Source organism: Ictalurus furcatus, chromosome 25 (genome assembly GCF_023375685.1).
Source record: "Ictalurus furcatus strain D&B chromosome 25, Billie_1.0, whole genome shotgun sequence".
NCBI classification, from domain to species: domain Eukaryota; kingdom Metazoa; phylum Chordata; class Actinopteri; order Siluriformes; family Ictaluridae; genus Ictalurus; species Ictalurus furcatus.
In genome coordinates this window covers 5,713,812-5,732,029 of record NC_071279.1, presented here as the reverse complement: position 1 = coordinate 5,732,029, position 18,218 = coordinate 5,713,812, and the positions used below count along the sequence as shown (strand labels likewise).

General features: G+C 37.6%; 2 protein-coding genes across 2 annotated transcripts in view; one reads left to right on the top strand and one right to left on the bottom strand.

Moving 5' to 3' along the window:
* LOC128601282 (phospholipase B1, membrane-associated) overlaps positions 1 to 5,517 on the bottom strand; it is a 38,606-nt gene extending 33,089 nt beyond the window's left edge. Inside the window, exons 1-6 of the mRNA XM_053614352.1 lie at positions 5,461 to 5,517; positions 3,096 to 3,145; positions 2,783 to 2,837; positions 1,362 to 1,425; positions 228 to 262; positions 72 to 135 (exon numbers count right to left, since the gene is read on the bottom strand). Coding sequence (XP_053470327.1) covers positions 72 to 135; positions 228 to 262; positions 1,362 to 1,425; positions 2,783 to 2,837; positions 3,096 to 3,145; positions 5,461 to 5,512 — 320 coding nt within the window. The 5' untranslated portion in view covers positions 5,513 to 5,517. The remainder of the gene's footprint in view (positions 1 to 71; positions 136 to 227; positions 263 to 1,361; positions 1,426 to 2,782; positions 2,838 to 3,095; positions 3,146 to 5,460) is intronic.
* A 6,551-nt stretch (positions 5,518 to 12,068) lies between these two features.
* Positions 12,069 to 17,265, top strand: ypel5 (yippee-like 5). The gene is made up of 3 exons (XM_053614494.1): positions 12,069 to 12,318; positions 12,935 to 13,079; positions 16,269 to 17,265. The coding sequence occupies exons 2-3, from the start codon at positions 12,939 to 12,941 to the stop codon at positions 16,491 to 16,493; spliced, it is 366 nt and encodes a 121-aa protein (XP_053470469.1). The 5' UTR covers positions 12,069 to 12,318; positions 12,935 to 12,938; the 3' UTR covers positions 16,494 to 17,265.
* The last annotated feature ends 953 nt before the right edge of the window (positions 17,266 to 18,218 follow it).

The window sequence follows — 18,218 nt, the reverse complement described above, 5'->3', positions numbered from 1 at the left end:
AGTCACACACACACACACACACACACACACACACACACACACACACACACACACACACACACACACTTTACCTGGATTGTGCAGATCCATCAGGTAACACACTGGCAAACTCAGGACTGAACATGGACATCACATCTGAGTAAACAACAACAACAATAAAAATAAATTACACACAAACACCCACCCACCCACACAGCACATTAGGAGTGAGTGTAAGATCAACTTACCATAAAGGCTGCTTATAACTGATGACATTACATTGCTGCAGGAAAACAATAGGAACATCATCATGATTTATGGATATTGCTCATGTTATTGTGAACACATACACATGTACTGTGCAAATGAAGCATTATGTGATTACACAAATTCTATCTCTCGGTTAGCTACAATGCCCTCCACTAATATTGGCACCCTCGGTATATATGAGCAAAGAAGGCTGTGAAAAATTGTCTTTATTGTTTAACCTTTTGACTTTCTGTTTAAAAAAATCATAAAAAATACTCTGCTCTCTTGGATATCAAACAATTGCAAACACAACACGGGTTTATAAAAAAAAATCTTTGTTAAATATATGTGTGCCACAATTATTGGCACCCCTATGAATTCAAATGAGAAAAATATATTTTAAGTAAATTCCCATTTACATTTTACATTTTTTAATATACCTGGGTGACTAGGAACAAGAAATTGTTCAACCATGACTTAATAATATAAATATGAGGTAACATAGGCCAAATTCCCTCATTCATAACAATGGGTAAGACCATGGAATATAGCTGTGATGTGCAGCAAAAGGTTGTTGAGTTTCCCAAAATGGGAAATGTCTATAAGGAAATAGCACAAGCATTGAAAATTCCCATTTCCACCATCAGGGCAATCATTAAGAAGTTCCAGTCAACTGGAAATGTTATTACTCAACCTGGAATTGGACATGTACATTGGACTATATTGTCTCAACGAACTGTGAAGAGGATGGTTCAAGTGGCCCAAAAATCTTCAAGGATCACAGCTGGAGAATTGCAGAAGTTAGTTGCGTTAGAAAGTCTCCAAAACTACAACCCTTGCCATGTATTCTCCAACCTCATCAGGCATTATAGGAGAGCTGTTATCTTGGCAAAGGGAGGTAGCACAAAGTATTGACTAAAAGGGTGCCAATAACTGTTGCACACCTATATTTAACAAAGATTTTTTTTTTGATAAACCTGTGTTGTATTTGCAATTATTAGATATCGATGAGAGCAGAGTATTTTTGTGAATTTGTTTAAAAATTAAACAATAAAGATAATATTTCACAGCCTTCTTTACCAAATGTGCCAATATTAGTGGAGGGCACTGTATATCCTGATTTTGTGCCTTACCTTGGTGTGTGAGGGAGTCCAACAACAGAGAAGACTGTGATGTCTGCAGGCCTCAGTGAATGCACTGCAATATTTCAATATTTGTTTAAAAAAAAATTCTTCTCACTATTATATTTTCTTATTAAAGTTAGCTCAAAAAGAATAAACATATCAACACAAATCTACAGTAATTACATACTTAAAATAAAAAGATCTGTTTTAATATTCATTACTGCATTTTTTATATTCTACTGACAAATATATTTCACATAACTGGCAACCTAGCTATTAATATAAATAGAGTCACATATGTAATATGAATGGTGCAAATTATGTAATATGATACAGACCTTATAATGGATTGCACATAGTGATACAGAGGTATGACAAAGATTGTATTCATCACAGAAAAGTGCAAAAAAAGAAGACATAAATAGTATGCATAGAGTAAAATTGTGCTAGTACAGGAATGAAGAAGATGCTATATGTAAATGCACAGGGTAGTTGCAATTGCACTCAGTGGTTCAGTTCAGGGGCGTCGAGGTAGATTACAGTAGATACGGCAAAATAGGCTTTTCTATTCATTGAACGTTATCATTTACACCATTTGAGTTATTTAAAACATAAAGACTGATTGTAACACCAGCTGAAGTGAAAACATCTGCCTGTAATATTCAACTAATCCTGAAGACTTTGGTTAGAGTTTTCAGTTGTGTTTGATTAGGGATGGAGATAAACTCTGCAGGAGTGTGCAGTGGCCCTCCAGGACCAGAATTGCCCTGGTTTACAAGCTAATTTCACAGTTTCAGTGGCCTCCTCCAGTATATTGTCTGGTATTTGTGTAAACAAAACATAATGAATTTGTTCTTGGGGCTCTGATGGACTAGGATTGGAGAGGGTGGATTTTAAATGTACTGAAAATATTTATATATTTGTTGTTTTATGTGCAGGTTATTCAAAAGTCCCTCCTGTTTTACTGTGATGGGATTTCAGGTGCCAGCTTTGTACTTCAAAAAATCATTTCTACTCTTGTTGTTTTGAACGGAGTGTCTACATATGTGTATTTATTTCAGGAATTTTAATAGAAATTTGGTATGGTCGGGTATCAAATACAGTGTAAACTTGCATTGATTAAGTTAATGTAAAACAGAGTTCCAAGGTATAAAAATATGGAGTTTGTCATACTGTTGTCAGCAGTAACCAGTTTTTATTCCTAAAAAAAAGTTTACGTGGGGAATTTACAGTACATACTTACATTAATGTTTGTTACATAATATGATTAAAGAAAATGTATAAATAAATAAACAAGAAACTCTAGAATACCCCCTGGTTCAATGTAGTTCAAACTTTTGAAGGGCATTCCTGTTTTGGGTTATTAACTCCTTACTATAATCCAAGGTCATTGGACTGTGTGTTCATATATATGATTAGAAGGGAGTTACCTGAGGAGGGTTTGTGTGTGCCAGCAGGAGTGTCACAACAAGGCCAAGAGAATCTCTGAATGACAGATATCAGACAGCATGAAATGAAGAGAACACTTAAAGCACAACTTACAGAACATTCATATGCAGAAAGACTTTGCTAAAAGGCTCAACTAGAGATAGTCTAATGACTTTCCCAACCTCCAGAAAAATAACACAGAATCTTACCCACTGAGCCATCACTGCCCACTTCATTTAATATATCCCAGAACCAAATTTTGTAGCTATACATTTTAAATGAGATACATTTTGTTCACTCTTTTCTGTAACTCACCTTGTTCGGTTTCTCAAGACTCTGAGGCAAAGTACAGCCAAACACTGACCCTGAGGATGAAAACAACCAAACCGGCCTCAATCAATATGACTTCTTTTACATGCTCTGATAAGTTACCAAGTTTAAGGTTGGGGTTGGGGTTGGTGTTAGTTAGACATCACACTCATCTATATGGTTTCATATGAATGTATTCGGTGACCAGGTTTATAATTAATTATATTCTACAGCAAAAACTGTGAACACTACATTTGTAGCATTATGAGAGAGCATTTTGAAATAAGAAGCCTAAAAGTTCAAAAGTGCACAAAGAGGTGAAAGATAAAGGCTGATAAAGAATATCTTTCATCTTTAAGCTCCTTATCCTGTCCCATCAGATATACTCTCAAAAACATAACGACCAAAAGTATCAAGTGGATTTTAAAATGAGATCTGATTTCAAGTCGTTTCATTACAAGGCTCATTACTTGATACTTTTTTCCAAATTTCCAATTTTGAAAAATCATCAGTAGAACATTTTTAACAATCCACTGTTTAATTAAGATATTGCAGAGGTTCAGTACATGTTTACTCCTCAATGCAAACAAAGTGACCCTTAACGTCTAAGGAATTTATTTAATTATTGGTTGTGATATTTTTTAAATCATTTATGATGTGGAGATGATTTTCTGTTGTTGACAATGCACACAGTTATCTATAGGACACTGATAATGGATAGGGTATCTCTCATCTTTGAGCTCTTCATCATTTCTTATCAGATATGAACTCATGCATGCATTAGTTGCATGAACATGCATGTTGTAATATTCAGTTTTCATATCACAATATTCCTGTGTATGATAAGCGGTACAGAAAATGGATGGATGGATTCATATCACCATATTTGCCTAATTACGGTTTATCACGGTCTATGATATTTTCACAATACTATTTAAAAACATCTTTATCTGTGGAAGTTATTGTGGGACAGCCTTTTAACTGTACATGAACTACAGCAGTGTCTCATTCAGCATTTAGTTTGATCAATCATTGTTAGATACCAACACAACCGGGCTTTTTAAATACAGTTGGTGCTTGTGAAGCATTACAACCCCAATTCCAAAAAAGTTGGAATGCTGTGTAAAATGTAAATAAAACCAGAATGCAATGATTTGCAAATCTCCTAAACCCATATGTTATCCAAAATATAACATAGAAAACATATCAAATTTTAAATTCAGGAAATGTACCATTTTAAGGAAAAAAATATGTAATTTTGAATTTGATGGTCGTGACACATTTAAAAAAAGTTGGGACTGGGCAACAAAAGGCTGAAAAAGTAAGTGTTACTAAATAGAAACAGCTGGAGGTTAATTCGCAACAGGTCAGTAACATGATTGGCTAGAAAAAGAGTATCTTAGAGAGGCAGAGTCTTTCAGAAGTAAAGATGGGCAGAGATTTACCAATCTGCAAAAAACTGCATCTACAATTTGTGGAACAATTTCCGAATAATGTTCCTCAATGTAAAATTGCAAAGAGTTGGATATCTCATCATCTACAGTACAAATCATCAAAAGATTCTGAGAATCTGGAGAAATCTCTGTGTGCAAGGGACAAGGGTGAAAATCAATATCGCATGGCCGTGATCTTTAGGCCCTCAGGCGGCACTGGTATGAGGTATCAGGCATGATTCTGTAATAGAAATCACTGCATGGGCTCAGAAACACCTCCAGAACTCATTGTCTGTGAACACAGTTTGCCGTGACATCCACAAATGCTAGTTAAAGCTCTATCATGCAAAGAAGAAGCCATACGTGAACATGATCCAGAAACATTTTTGTTCAAATCCATATTACATCTGTGCATTTGTTCTGCAAAGCACTGTTAACCCCCCCTGAAGAAGCTTGTTGCTCAGCTAAAATTCAAGGTTTAGGTTAGCTTAGGTTTAGGTTTCTTGAAATCCTAAAGCAGCGTTGATCTATTATATGATATTATAATGCCCCATTTACATGATCACTGGTAACTCTCCAAATAGTTTATATCTCATGATTTTACCATAAGTACTTCACACAAAGGTTGAGTCTTGTCTGAGAAATATACTGACTAAAAATAAATTAGCCAAGTGGATATTTAAAAAAAGAAAAGAGGAAATTTTCTTTGGAATCCTGGGATTCGATACCAAGAAGTTGACATGCTAAACTACTTAGTGAAGTTTGCGCATAGTTGAAGAAGTAAAAGCACAAGAGCAATCTAAACATAGAAACATCAGACATTTGCAAAAATGTTTGTTACATTACACACAAAATGTAATTCTTCCTTCTTCATTTTAAAGACCCACTTCTCAAAAAAGTCTTTTGAAATGATAAGAATGATATAAAAACACAACAACCTGAGAGTAAGGACAGGACAAAGAACATCCAACATGTATCCATCATCTTCATACTAGTCTCTGGAAACTCTGGAGACTTTGTAAGAGAAAGAACCTCACACACACTTGTACCTTTATGTCTTTAACGGTCTTTTATGATCATTTATGGTCCTCTAAGACATGATTGACAGCTGCATCTCTAATCATTAAAAGATTTCAGTAATATTGAGGAGGCGGGGTTTGATCACCCAAAAGTAGAGCAAAGCTCAGCAATGGCTAATACCAGCGGAGGAAAGTAATGAGTTCATGGTTCACCGTTATGGTAATTTTTTTTTGTGTGTATAATTAAATCATAATACTTATACTTTTGCTTGATAAAAGAAATACAAATCACCATTACAGAGTTGAAAATAATGCATTTAAGCCTGGAAGACTATAAGCCAATTGAAAGACACTATATGCAACTTTTAAATGATTTAATTTCAAAGTCCGATCAAAAATAAAGCAGTTTCCTGTTCAACGTCTACATTTCAGGTGCCAAATGCTTTAGAAAGTGTCAGAAATGTCTGAGACAATGGAGACAGATGAGCATCTCTGGCCCAATTTACCAGGTGTTTTTAGTTTTAAATGTTTAAAAGTTAACAGTGTGATGATGATCTGCAAATTTTGCAAGACAAAACTGGTGGAGATATTGGCAGTTCACAGCTCAACAACCAACCTGCAGAAAAATGCACAGGTTAACCTTTAGCTAGCTGATTGAGCTAGACTAGTTAACCAGATCTTTTAGTGTTTAATAAATTGAAAGTTCTGTATTAAACTTAGGATGTCACTTTTGAGGATTTTTTGTGATGGCTGTTGGGTTACATATATTTAAGTTCTGCCTCAGCCTATACGAAATGCTCAGGATATTGTGTAAGGGATATCTTTGCTATATAGCTAACTATGTAACTAGAATTAACATGAGCTAGCTAGCTAATGAACATAGCAAGCTATTGAACCCCCAACAACATTTAACAGAATTGTACAAAAATGCAGTCCTAAGATATAGAACATTTTTGGATTATTTGTAAAGATAGTACAGTATGTTTTGTACACAGACATAGTCAAAAGTAGGAGGGATTGTTAGACAGACAGACAGACAGACAGTCAGATAGATAGATAGATAGATAGATAGATAGATAGAAAGAAAGAGAAAGATCAGGCTGAATATAAAGTGTCAAAGTGTGTCAGCTAACATGTCCTAGGTCAGTAACAGAGTCAGAGTAAAAGAAAGAAGATAGAAAAGATAAAAAGAAAGAAGGTTGAATGCTAGGCTTTGAGGAAGCTAAAGTTAACACAAAAGATAAAGTGATGTATGGAGGTGGGTTAGCGTTAACCACACTGACAGTTGCACAATGACAACTCACTCTTCTGTGATAATGAAGTGTATAGGACAGCAATAAAGGACTATGTTATCATACATCTTTAAACCTTTAATCCTTCTTATCACACAGAAGTAGAAGATTGACACAGAAGAAACACAATTAGGAAAATAAAAGTCTACAATTTTCCCCCAAAATACAAGAGTATATGTTTGTCTGCCTATGTGTCTCCACTTTGAGGAAATGTAAAAAATTTATTATACTACTGAAATCTTAGTCTACTTTAACATTTAACCAAATGTCACTAATAAAGTCTCAAAAGACCAGCTATGTTACTATAACCATGTTGTTCAAACAGCAGATATTGGGAGTAAATGTGCTAAGAAAAGACTTTGTGGAAAAAAGTTAAGCAGCCAAGTGGGGTCAGTTCGGTTCTGACATTAGCAAGTTTGGCTTGCAAAGCATGGTGAACAGGAAGAAGCAATCAGCTATGGTGATCTGAAAAGACAAGCTCAGAGTGAAGGGAATGGGGAGCAGGGCTCAGTGGAGGTCTTTTGGGAGTTTACGCTTGGAGAGGCAGATGTCTGTCACATTTGCAGACAGATGGGATGGCAGCAACCTTCTACAGGTTGCTCTGAACTGATGATGCTCTTGATTACATTGATGGATACTAGTGGTGTAGGCATTGAACTCCAGAAGCAGCTACTGTCAGATGGTCTTTACTTCTGAGGTGAATGAGAAGACAGCATTTATTCTGTTATAATGCAGTTGTTTGGACAGTGTAGACTGTTTGGTGTGCCATGCAGTCACTGCTTTGTCTACCTTGGATTATCTTGTGATATCAACATACCCTTGCATCAGATGGGAAAGGAAGCTGAAACAGTGGTCATTAGGGTACAGGAAAGTTTCCCTATGTTTGCACACAGCCTTGAACTGTCAAGGCCATGCCTTGCTTACCTGGCTTTTGAAGGTCAGATAGTGAGGTATTTGCAAGTGCCTCAGGCCTCTTACTTCACTCTTCATCACTGTAAATCAATCCGTACAGGATTTCGTGGAGGTTTTTTGTGATTGATGCAGCAATTCATTTCAACTCAATTTTATTTGTGTAGCGCTTTTTACAATAGATGTCTCAAAGCAGCTTTACAGAAATATATAAACACTTATACCGATATTAAAAGTGCGAATTTATCCCAATTGAGCAAGCCGGTGGTGACGGTGGCAAGGAAAAACTCCCTAAGATGTTAAGAGGAAGAAACCTTGAGAGGAACCAGACTCAGAAGTGAACCCATCCTCATCTGGGTAACAACAGATAGTGTGAAAAAGTTCATTATGGTTTTATATGAAGTCTGTTTCGCCTTAGAAGTAGCCGTAGTCCCAGCAATCTGGAATTGGAGTAGATGAGAGCTCCATCCAGAGGTAGGACATCTGAAACGGATCAGGCAGGTCTGGAGAGCAGAAAGGATCAGGATCTCTAGTATCTCCATGAAATCGTGTGTGGCTCGGCAGAAGGAGAGAGGGAGAGAAGAGACTGTTAGGACTGTGCTTAGCATAACAGAAAGTCTAGTCAGGGTAGGCTTGAGTAAACAAATACATTTTAAGCCTAGACTTAAACACTGAGACTGTGTCTGAGTCCCGAACACTAATTGGAAGACTGTTCCATAACTGTGGGGCTCTATAAGAGAAAGCTCTTCCCCCTGCTGTAGCCTTCGCTATTCGAGGTACCGTCAGATAGCCTGCATTTTTTGATCTAAGTAGGCGTGGCGGATCATAGAAAACCAAAAGGTCGCTTAGATACTGTGGCGCGAGACCATTAGTGCTTTATAGGTTAATAATAGTATTTTATAATCAATGCGAGATTTCACTAGGAGCCAATGCAGTGTTGATAAGATTGGGGTGATGTGGTCGTATCTTCTGGTTCTAGTTAGGACTCTAGCAGCTGCATTCTGGACTAACTGGAGTTTGTTTATGCACCTACTGGAACATCCAGACAGTAAGGCATTACAGTAATCTAGTCTAGAGGTGATGAAAGCATGAACTAATATTTCCGCATCATGTAGTGACAATATATTTCTTATCTTAGAAATATTTCTGAGATGAAAGAAGGCTATTCTAGTAATATTATCTACATGAGCAACAAATGATAGACTGGAGTCAATAATCACACCAAGGTCTTTTACTGCTGTGCATGATGAAACAAAGTCCATCCAGAGTTACTATGTGATCAGAAAGCTTACTTCTAGCTACACGTGGTCCTAATACAAGTACTTCTGTCTTATCAGAATTAAGTAAAAGGAAGTTAGTTAGCATCCAACGTCTAATGTCCTTTACACATTCCTCAAATTTATTAAGCTGCTGTCTGTCCTCTGGCTTCCCTGAAACATACAACTGTGTATCATCAGCATAACAGTGGAAGCTAATTCCATGTTTACGAATAATTTGACCTAGAGGTAACATATATAAAGTAAAAAGCAGTGGGCCTAAAACAGAACCTTGTGGAACACCAAATTCAACCTCGGTATGCGTGGAGAAGTCTCCATTTACATCTACGAACTGATAACGATCGGTCAAATAAGACCTGAGTCAGGAGAGGACTGTTCCCTTAATGCCAACAACATTTTCTAATCTATCAAGGAGAATAGTATGATCTATACTATAGATTCTATAGTATCAAAAGCTGCACTAAGGTCAAGTAACACAAGCAGCGAGACACAACCCTGATCAGAGGCCAGTAGTAGGTCGTTTACTACTTTAACTAACACTGTCTCTGTGCTATGATGAGGTCTAAATCCTGACTGATACATTTCATGAATGTTATTCCTATGCAAGTATGAGCATAACTGCTATGCTACAACCTTTTTTAAGATCTTGGAGACTAAGCAGAGATTTGATATAGGTCTATAGCTGGACAGTTGAGAGGGGTCAAGGTCAGGTTTTTTAATCGGGGGTTTAATAACTGCTAATTTAAGTGATTTAGGTACATAGCCAGTGCTAAGGGAAGAATTGATTATATTTAAAAGCGGTTCAATTACTCCAGGACAAATCTGTTTAAAGAAACATGTATGTACAGGATCTAGTATGCAAGTTGATGAATTCGCTGAAGAGATTAATGAAGCTAGTTCGGTCTCTCTAAGGGGAGTAAAACATTCGAAACATTGATCTGATATTGCCATATTATTATCTATAGGGTTAGTTATAATACTGTCTGGTTTTAATTTAATAGCCTGAATTTCACATCTAATATTTTCAATCTTACCAATGAAAAATTTCATGAAACTTCGCTACTATGTAACGATTGAGTGCTTCTTTCAACTGCTTTTATTTCCAGGAAATTTCTTAACATGTGTAAATATTTGTAATAACATAAAACCATTCAACAACTGAGACATAAACTGAACAAGTTTCACAGACATTAGACGAACAGAAATGGAATAATGAGTCCCTGAACAAAGGGGAGGATAAGTGGTATAGAAGATGGATGGATGAATGGATGAACAAAGGGGGGGCGGGTCAATATTAAAAGTAACAGTCAGTATCTGGTGTGGCCTCCAGCTGCTTTAAGTACTACAGTGCATGTCATCCTCATGGACTGCACCAGATTTGTCAGTTCTTGCTGTGAGATATTACCCCACTCTTCCACCAAGGCATTTACAAGTTCTCGATCGCGTCTGGAGTCCTCATGCCTCCCAGCAGCAGGCCTATGGCATGTTCATGCAGATGAGCAGGCACCCTAGGCATCTTTCTTCTGGTGTTTTTCAGAGTCAGTAGAAAGGTCTCTTTATTGTCCTAAGTTATTGTAACTGTGAGCTTAATTGCCTACCGCAATTAACAACAAATACAGTCTTCACAGATGAAACCGAGGGCTCAGAGCACGAGTAGACATTCAGAGCTATTCATTCTTTAAACAATCATTTTAACAGAGCACACACACTACACCAAATGTCCAAAAGTACTGTGTATGTGGACACCTGACCATTGAACATCCCATTCCAAAAGCATGCACATTAAACACAGTACATTAACATTAACAGTCTCCACTCTTCTGGGAAGGCTTTCTACTTGATTTGGAACATGGTTGTGGGGATTTGTACTCATTCAGCCACAAGAGGTTGGAACTGATGTCCGGTCTGGTGCTAATTTGGTGTTCCTCAGTGGGGTTGAGATCAGGGCTCTGTGCAGGCCATTCGAGTTCTATTGCACCAACCTTGTCAATGTCTTCATGGACCTCACTTTGTGCACAGGAGCATGGGAATGCTAGATTTGGGCTAGGTCCCTTAGTGTAAGTAAAAGGAAATCTTAATGCTACAGCATACAACGACATTCTGTACATGACAGCTGTGTCTTTCCAACTTTGTAGTAACAGTTTGGAGAAGACCCACATATGTTATGGTCAGGTGTCCACATATGTTTGACCATATGGTGTATTTAGTTACTTGAATTCCCAGGGACTGATTCTCAGGTTTTTTGTGGCTACATCCTTGACAAAAAGTTACAGCCAAGTTGTGTGGCTTGCGTCTTTGTTTTCATATGACATGTGTTTAAACACAAGCTGATGGCATTCTGCACTAGTGTTGTGGCAGTGGTGCTGTTTACAATAGCTATGTTTCCATCCAAGTTGTGAAATTAACTTGTGTAAAAAATTGGAATATTGCATAAAACATTGCGAATAAAGTACTGTTTCTTTCCCATGTGTTCAAAATGGTCACTCCCGGAGAAACTGGCACACTTCTCTCTCTGCTATTTTTACTTTTCGGAGCCAATTATCTAATCACATGATTTGTTGAGGCAAAGTCACATGATCTTTTTTGACATGGATCGAGTAATATATATTTGGAAAATTATTTGGAAAATACGCCTCAATTGAGCGCATACGTTTTTATGAGCATTCTGGAGATTTTATTCGCATCTGGTGTTTCCGTTCAGTGTTTTTAACGCCTGAAAATACATGCCTGGAAACATAGCTAATGTTAATTTATGTTTACTCAACTCAGAATTTCTCCTTTATCCACTCTTGCTAAATGTCTTTGTCAAATAACAACCTAAATTAGCAATGAGAGTAAAAGTGAAATATTTGACGTTTTTATACTATCCATCGTTGTACCGTAAACCGAAACTTAATCGTACGCACGCGCACATTGTGATTCTTTCTTCACACTGAAACAATTTCCGACACAACACACAGCCGAGCGTTGCATGGCAATACGCATGCGCACAATGGGATTCGGTTTTATTTATTTATTTATTTTGCACGGGGACGATTTCCGACGCAACACCGGATGTTGCTATAGACTGCGGAACAGCTGAGAGCATATCAACACGGCACCAAAACACAAGGACGGTTCGAAAAAAGGCTTGAAATAATAATAATAATATTAAAAAAAAAAAAAACATTAACAAAACACTGACACAGACAACGGTGAAAGAAGAACCATCGAAAACAACTCGGTGAAAGAGTCTTGTCAGCGGAAAACATTTCTGTTTCAAACGAACGGATTAAGTTACAAGAAGAACAAAAAATACGGTGAGACGTCGTCTTATACAAACACCTAGCTAGCTCAACGTTAGCTGTTAGCAAACCTTCTAGCGAAATGTCTTGTGTTTTTATTGTCGTAAAAATTTCCAAAAGACTCAGATGTCACTGTTATTGTCTATTGTATTCGTCTAGGTTTACATGTATTATAGTTTTTTGTTGCAGTGTTTATGTTAGGAAACATGACTGATAAACGGCTTTGTTGACTGATAAACAAATTGTTTGTAAATTTGATTAGCTGTGTATCTATCTGCCGCAGGCCGAAAAGACATACCAGTGCGTAAAAACATATAAAAGGACATATTGACAGCTGGTGTGTTAGAAATATGCATGAAACTTGATGATAGACAAACCAACGGTGTCACAATTTTCTAATTACGTCACTTCTTGTAGGTTTCTGTGAAAGCACAGCATCCATCTGGGTTAAGTGCAGCTCAGTAACACTATTTACTATTATTTATTTTTAGGACTTATGGCATTTAACATCTTTTAGTGGAGTCCTCTGAGTCACATGAATGAGTTTATCCTGCTCTCTCACTCACCCACCCCCAGTAATTTTAGTGATATTCTGACACACATTCTGAGTGGTTTGTTTTCCTTGTTGCAGCACGATGGGCCGTATCTTCCTGGACCACATTGGAGGCACTCGCCTCTTCTCGTGTGCTAACTGTGACACAATCCTGACCAATCGCTCTGAGCTCATCTCCACACGCTTCACAGGAGCTACAGGCCGTGCTTTCCTCTTCAACAAGGTCAAACAGTTACCTCCAAGTTGTATGTTTTTGTGAAGCCAGTGATGGGAAGAGGAAAGGTTATGAACCAACAAAGCATACCATACAACTGTATCAAGAAACCACTTCTCCCAAAGTTCATACTCGGTCTTCTCGAAGTTCACTTTTTTATTTTTGGTTTTACTTAAGTACACATGTGACATTCTGAATTTATTAAAAACATGCAAACACATGTTCAATAACTTGTTTCTTAAAGTAGCAGAATATATCCGTATCACAAAAAAAGGACATTCACTGTTCAAATTAGAACTTCAGATTATTTGAAAGGTGCTTTTCAAACTTTTCACATCTCCTACCCAAGTCTGATCCTTACAGAGTCATCATGACCTGTTGGCTGTAAAAGTTTCTTGTTAGCTACGTTACAAGCCAAAGGAGCAAACTTCAGACATCAAATAGGTTTTACCTGATTGACCAGATTTCTGGCAAGGGGTACATGGTGTACAGGCTGTTGGTCTTTGCCACTCCTCGACAAAAATAGAGATTTTTCTGTGCTTAAAACTGAAGATGGGTTTAGTGTTAAAATGAAGAGAACCCAGTCCCCACTGTTAAGTATGATGGAGTAAAAACTGTCTGCCTCAATTGGGCTGTAGTTGGATCAGTACACTGATCCAAAACATGTGGTCCAATGTCCACAGAATTAAACTTTTGGCATGGCCTTCTCAGCTCAAGAAGAGAGTTCAAAAGAGAGAACCTAGGACCCTAGAGGATCTGGGGAGATTTGAGGAGTTGCAGGTTCCTTGCTCTGTGTTCTCCAGTCTCATCAGGCTTTATAGAAGAAGACTTACAGCTATTATACTGGCAAAAGGAGGTTGCACAAAGTAATTAATGCAGGGGTGCCAATAATTGTAACACATGATGTAGTAAAAAAACAACAATTGATGATAATTTTTTTAAACTGATAAGTAGGGATCCACCGAAATGAAAATTCGAAGCCGAAGCCAAATATAATGAAAAACTTGTCCGAAAGCCGAAGGCCGAATAGCGAACAGGTTTTTTCCCATTTTTTCCATTTATTTTGCCATTTTTTTCACCATTGCATAAATTAAATAGTCAAATGTGCTTTTTACTATTTTGTCTTGCTTTTCAAAGAAAAAAATCAATTACAAAAACTACAATTTCAAAATATTTATTTAACACTGAACATTTTTTTTTCATTCCAGCAGGCATAGGCTACCAACAAGGCACAATATAACTTTAAATAAATAAATTACTAAAATAAAAATATTTTTACGTGGTCATCTTTGGGCCCCCCTTGAATAGCCTATGTTAGGCCTATAACTGACCGCCGAAAGAATTTAACACTCTGCAGCCTACAACAAAAAGTGCATTAAAAAGTGCAAAAAATTGTTCTGTTCGGTTATATATGGCTGATTATATTGGGGATATATACCGCTCGCTTCCCTGTACACCTCGCGGAGTATTATAGTGGATATAGTATAGTTAGATACGTTGTTAATGTTATGTTCCTTGATAGATTCAGTTAGTTTAAACTATAGATTAGTTCATTTAGTCCCCGCTGGTTTTTCCGCTCCCAGTCCATGGTACTAGTTCATGTTTCTTGTTTTGTGTTTTGACCTTGTTTTCTGTGACTGCGACTTTGATTCCTGCTTTTCCCCATTTATGCCTGTTTGCCAATAGCCCGATAACCCTTTGCCTGTCTTGACTAAGTTTTTTGGATTACGATTTGTCTGCCTGCCCTTAAATAAATACGTCTTTACCTGCTTCCGTACTGTACTCCCTTATGCCTCACGACGTGACCGAAACATGCCCCTGAACAGAAACAAAACAAACGCACGTGTCCACAGTAAACATCCGAACAGCACGTAGCTCGTGAATGTAGCTCGTGCATGCGTGCGCCCCCTCATCGAGGTCGTGACATTCGCGCGTCTCACTCTGGTTGCTAGGCTATTTTGTCACGTCATCAAACATGTCATTGTTTGGTCAAATTTATTTGGCCTTTTCACTTATTTGGCCGAACACCGTAAGTGCTATTTTTGGCCGAATAATTTCGGTTGCCGAACATTCAGTGCATCCCTACTGATAAGTTTTGATAATCTCCAGAAAAAAATCCTGTTAATCATGGGCATAGCAGTATAAAAGAGACTAAGTGTGTTTTCACACAGTATAAGTGGACTCTGCTTTTCCACCTCAGTCCGCACCATGTTCGAACGCTCCAATGAACTCCGGCCGTTTTGGGAGGTAGTCTGAGTAAAGGTTGTTTCGAGTACTTTGGTCTTGTTTGTTGATGCGCTGTGAGTGCGAAGCATGTCCAGCATGCTTCTCAAAATCTTTTTTTTTTTTTTTTCTTTTTTTGATCCTCAAATGTGATATTACAGCTGAGCTCAGAACTGTAAAACATGCAAAGACTCTTGTGATCAGAATAGGTGAGTGTGGCTTTTCTTAACCTTTGGGGTGTGGATTATATACGGAACCAGTAAATTACACATCAGGAAAATTAATTAATTAATTTATTTTTTCCAGAGAAAATGTCAGGAAGGGGTTCAACAGAACCCCATAAGGTGCCAGAACAATCTAAATAAACTGAGACATGGGTACATGAAAGCGCAAGATAAACTGAGACAGTCAGGACAATTATCCAGTGTTACACATGATATATAACTGTCTGTATGTCCCATGTAGCCTACCTTTTGTGTGTCTGGAGGGTTAAAAGTTGAGAGCTTATGATGTTGACCTGGAGAATGCTACTGATTCCAAGCCGCATTTTCTGGGATTCATATTTGTCACTGTGAAGCTGTTCTACAAATGCAAAGAAACTCTCTTGGCTTTTCTTTGTAACATTTCACAGTTGTTCTGGTTCTGGCGTGACGCGGTGATGTAATGTCATGTGCCGTTAATCGATCCATGTTCTATAACACGGGAACATGAAAGGAATATTCTAAAAGTGACTCATGTAAACACCTTAATCACAATATTGTCTTATTCAGAATAAGGTCAATCATTAGATTACTGCTGTTCATGTAAACGTAGTCATTTACATGAGACAGAGCTGATATGGTGCAAAATAGTGACACCTGGTGGTCAAAATGATGATGCGCAGATATTAATCTCTATTTAGAGTTGCCCCTATAGGGATAACCCATGGGGAAGAGATTTTTATTTTATGAAAACTTTTTTTTTTTTCCTCTCCAGGTGGTGAACCTGCAGTACAGCGATGTGCAGGACCGGGTGATGCTCACAGGAAGGCACATGGTGCGTGATGTCAGTTGTAAAAACTGCAACAGTAAGCTGGGCTGGATCTATGAGTTTGCCACTGAGGATAGCCAGCGCTACAAAGAAGGGCGTGTCATCCTAGAGAGGGCACTAGTAAGAGAGAGTGAGGGATTCGAGGAACATGTGCCATCTGATGCCTCCTGAATCTCTCTTCTCTTTTAACTCTCTCTCTCTCTAAATCTCTCTCTCTGTTACGCTGCTCATCTCAGTCACTGCCGTGTCTGAACACGATCTGAATATCTGAACAACGTATCCGCTTTTCACAAGCCGGTCCGGCCTTGCTTAGAGACTGCTAATAAACAAACCGATTCAGCAGCCCATCCATGGCTCTATAAAGCAACACAACCATACCTACAAGCGCTCTACAGATCTGTAAAGCATCAGACCAATCCAGCTGCTTCATATGGCTCTAAAACAGCAAACCCAGCCTCTCAATCCAACAACAACTCTGTAGATCAATAAAGCAAATAAACAAAAAAGTTGATTAAGCTACATGCTTGTGATTTAGGCTTTATAGATCTGGATCTGAGCCCGCTATTAATGTTTAGAGCAGGTAGAGGTTATCTTTGTGAGGGATGCATTTGCTGCTTCAGCAGAATGCAATGTCAGTTTTTGCCACGATGCTGATGTCTCTGATTTTATTTTCTCAGAGCAGGTCCTATTTCAGCCCTCAGATATAGAGAGTGACACAAGGGGAAGATAGTGTCATTGGTCCCTCACTATTTATACACATTGTTTTGGAATTGATGGATAGTAAGAACCCTATGTTAATGATCAAATCAGTCCAGCACCATTTTAGTTAGCATTATTCTTTTTTCTCGTTTTAACTAAGTGATGTTATTTCTTTTTCTTTTCCTAAGACATGAGGATAAAAATGTGTTCATTTGATCTTAATAAAGTAAATGGTCTTGCTGAAGTATTACATCTTTTTTGAGTCTTAAATAAAACAACGGACACACGGAATATACTGTCATAATGATGTATTGTCAGAACATTGTTTTATATATACTATTGTAAATACATTACTGCTTTTATGATTGAGCACAAATATGAGTTCCTAAGAACATCACCCATGTGGATCACCCATAACGCAGCTGAAACAAGGCTTCTTCATTAACATGACAATTTTGTTTAATTATATTTTGTTGCAACGCTGTTGTATATTTTTTTCTGGTTGAGTCATTGGTACAGTTAAGTGATGAAATTTGTACATCCTTGAGTACAAAAAGTATGGAAACATGTAAGTATAAAATATGACTTACAGAGGCAGCTGGCATAAACGGTTAGCAGGGCTTTGGACTTTTCTGTCCTATTAATGGTTATGATGATGATGATGATAATAATACATTTTATTATAATGTGCTTTTCTCATACGCAAAGTGCTACAAAAACAGAAAATACAGACAATACAATACAGTAAAACTGTAAAGCAAAAAACTAGATCAAATTAAGTATAAGTTGTTTTTAAAAAGACGTGTTTTCAACATTTTCTTAAACCTGCTTAATGTGGGAGCATTTCAGACTGTAAATGGAAGGGCATTCCTTAGGTAACAATATTAAAGAGCGCTGAGCCTGTTCCTGTCCAAAAAGGGGTTGGAGGAATCTTGAACCTTCGTTAGTCTGTGAGTGCCCTCTTTAGTTCAGATGATAAAGATTTTCATTCATTCATTCACTCATTCAATCAGCTTCAGTAACCCTATTATCCTAATGAGATTACTTTGAGATTACCGGTGGAGCCAGAGCCTCTGTCAGGAGTTTAAGACCTAGTAATAGATGGCTGTTTTTACCCCAAAAAACAACTGTCTTCAGATTTGACCTCTATTGAAAATATTTGAGGATGGGATCATGATGCAGTGGACACAGTAGTTG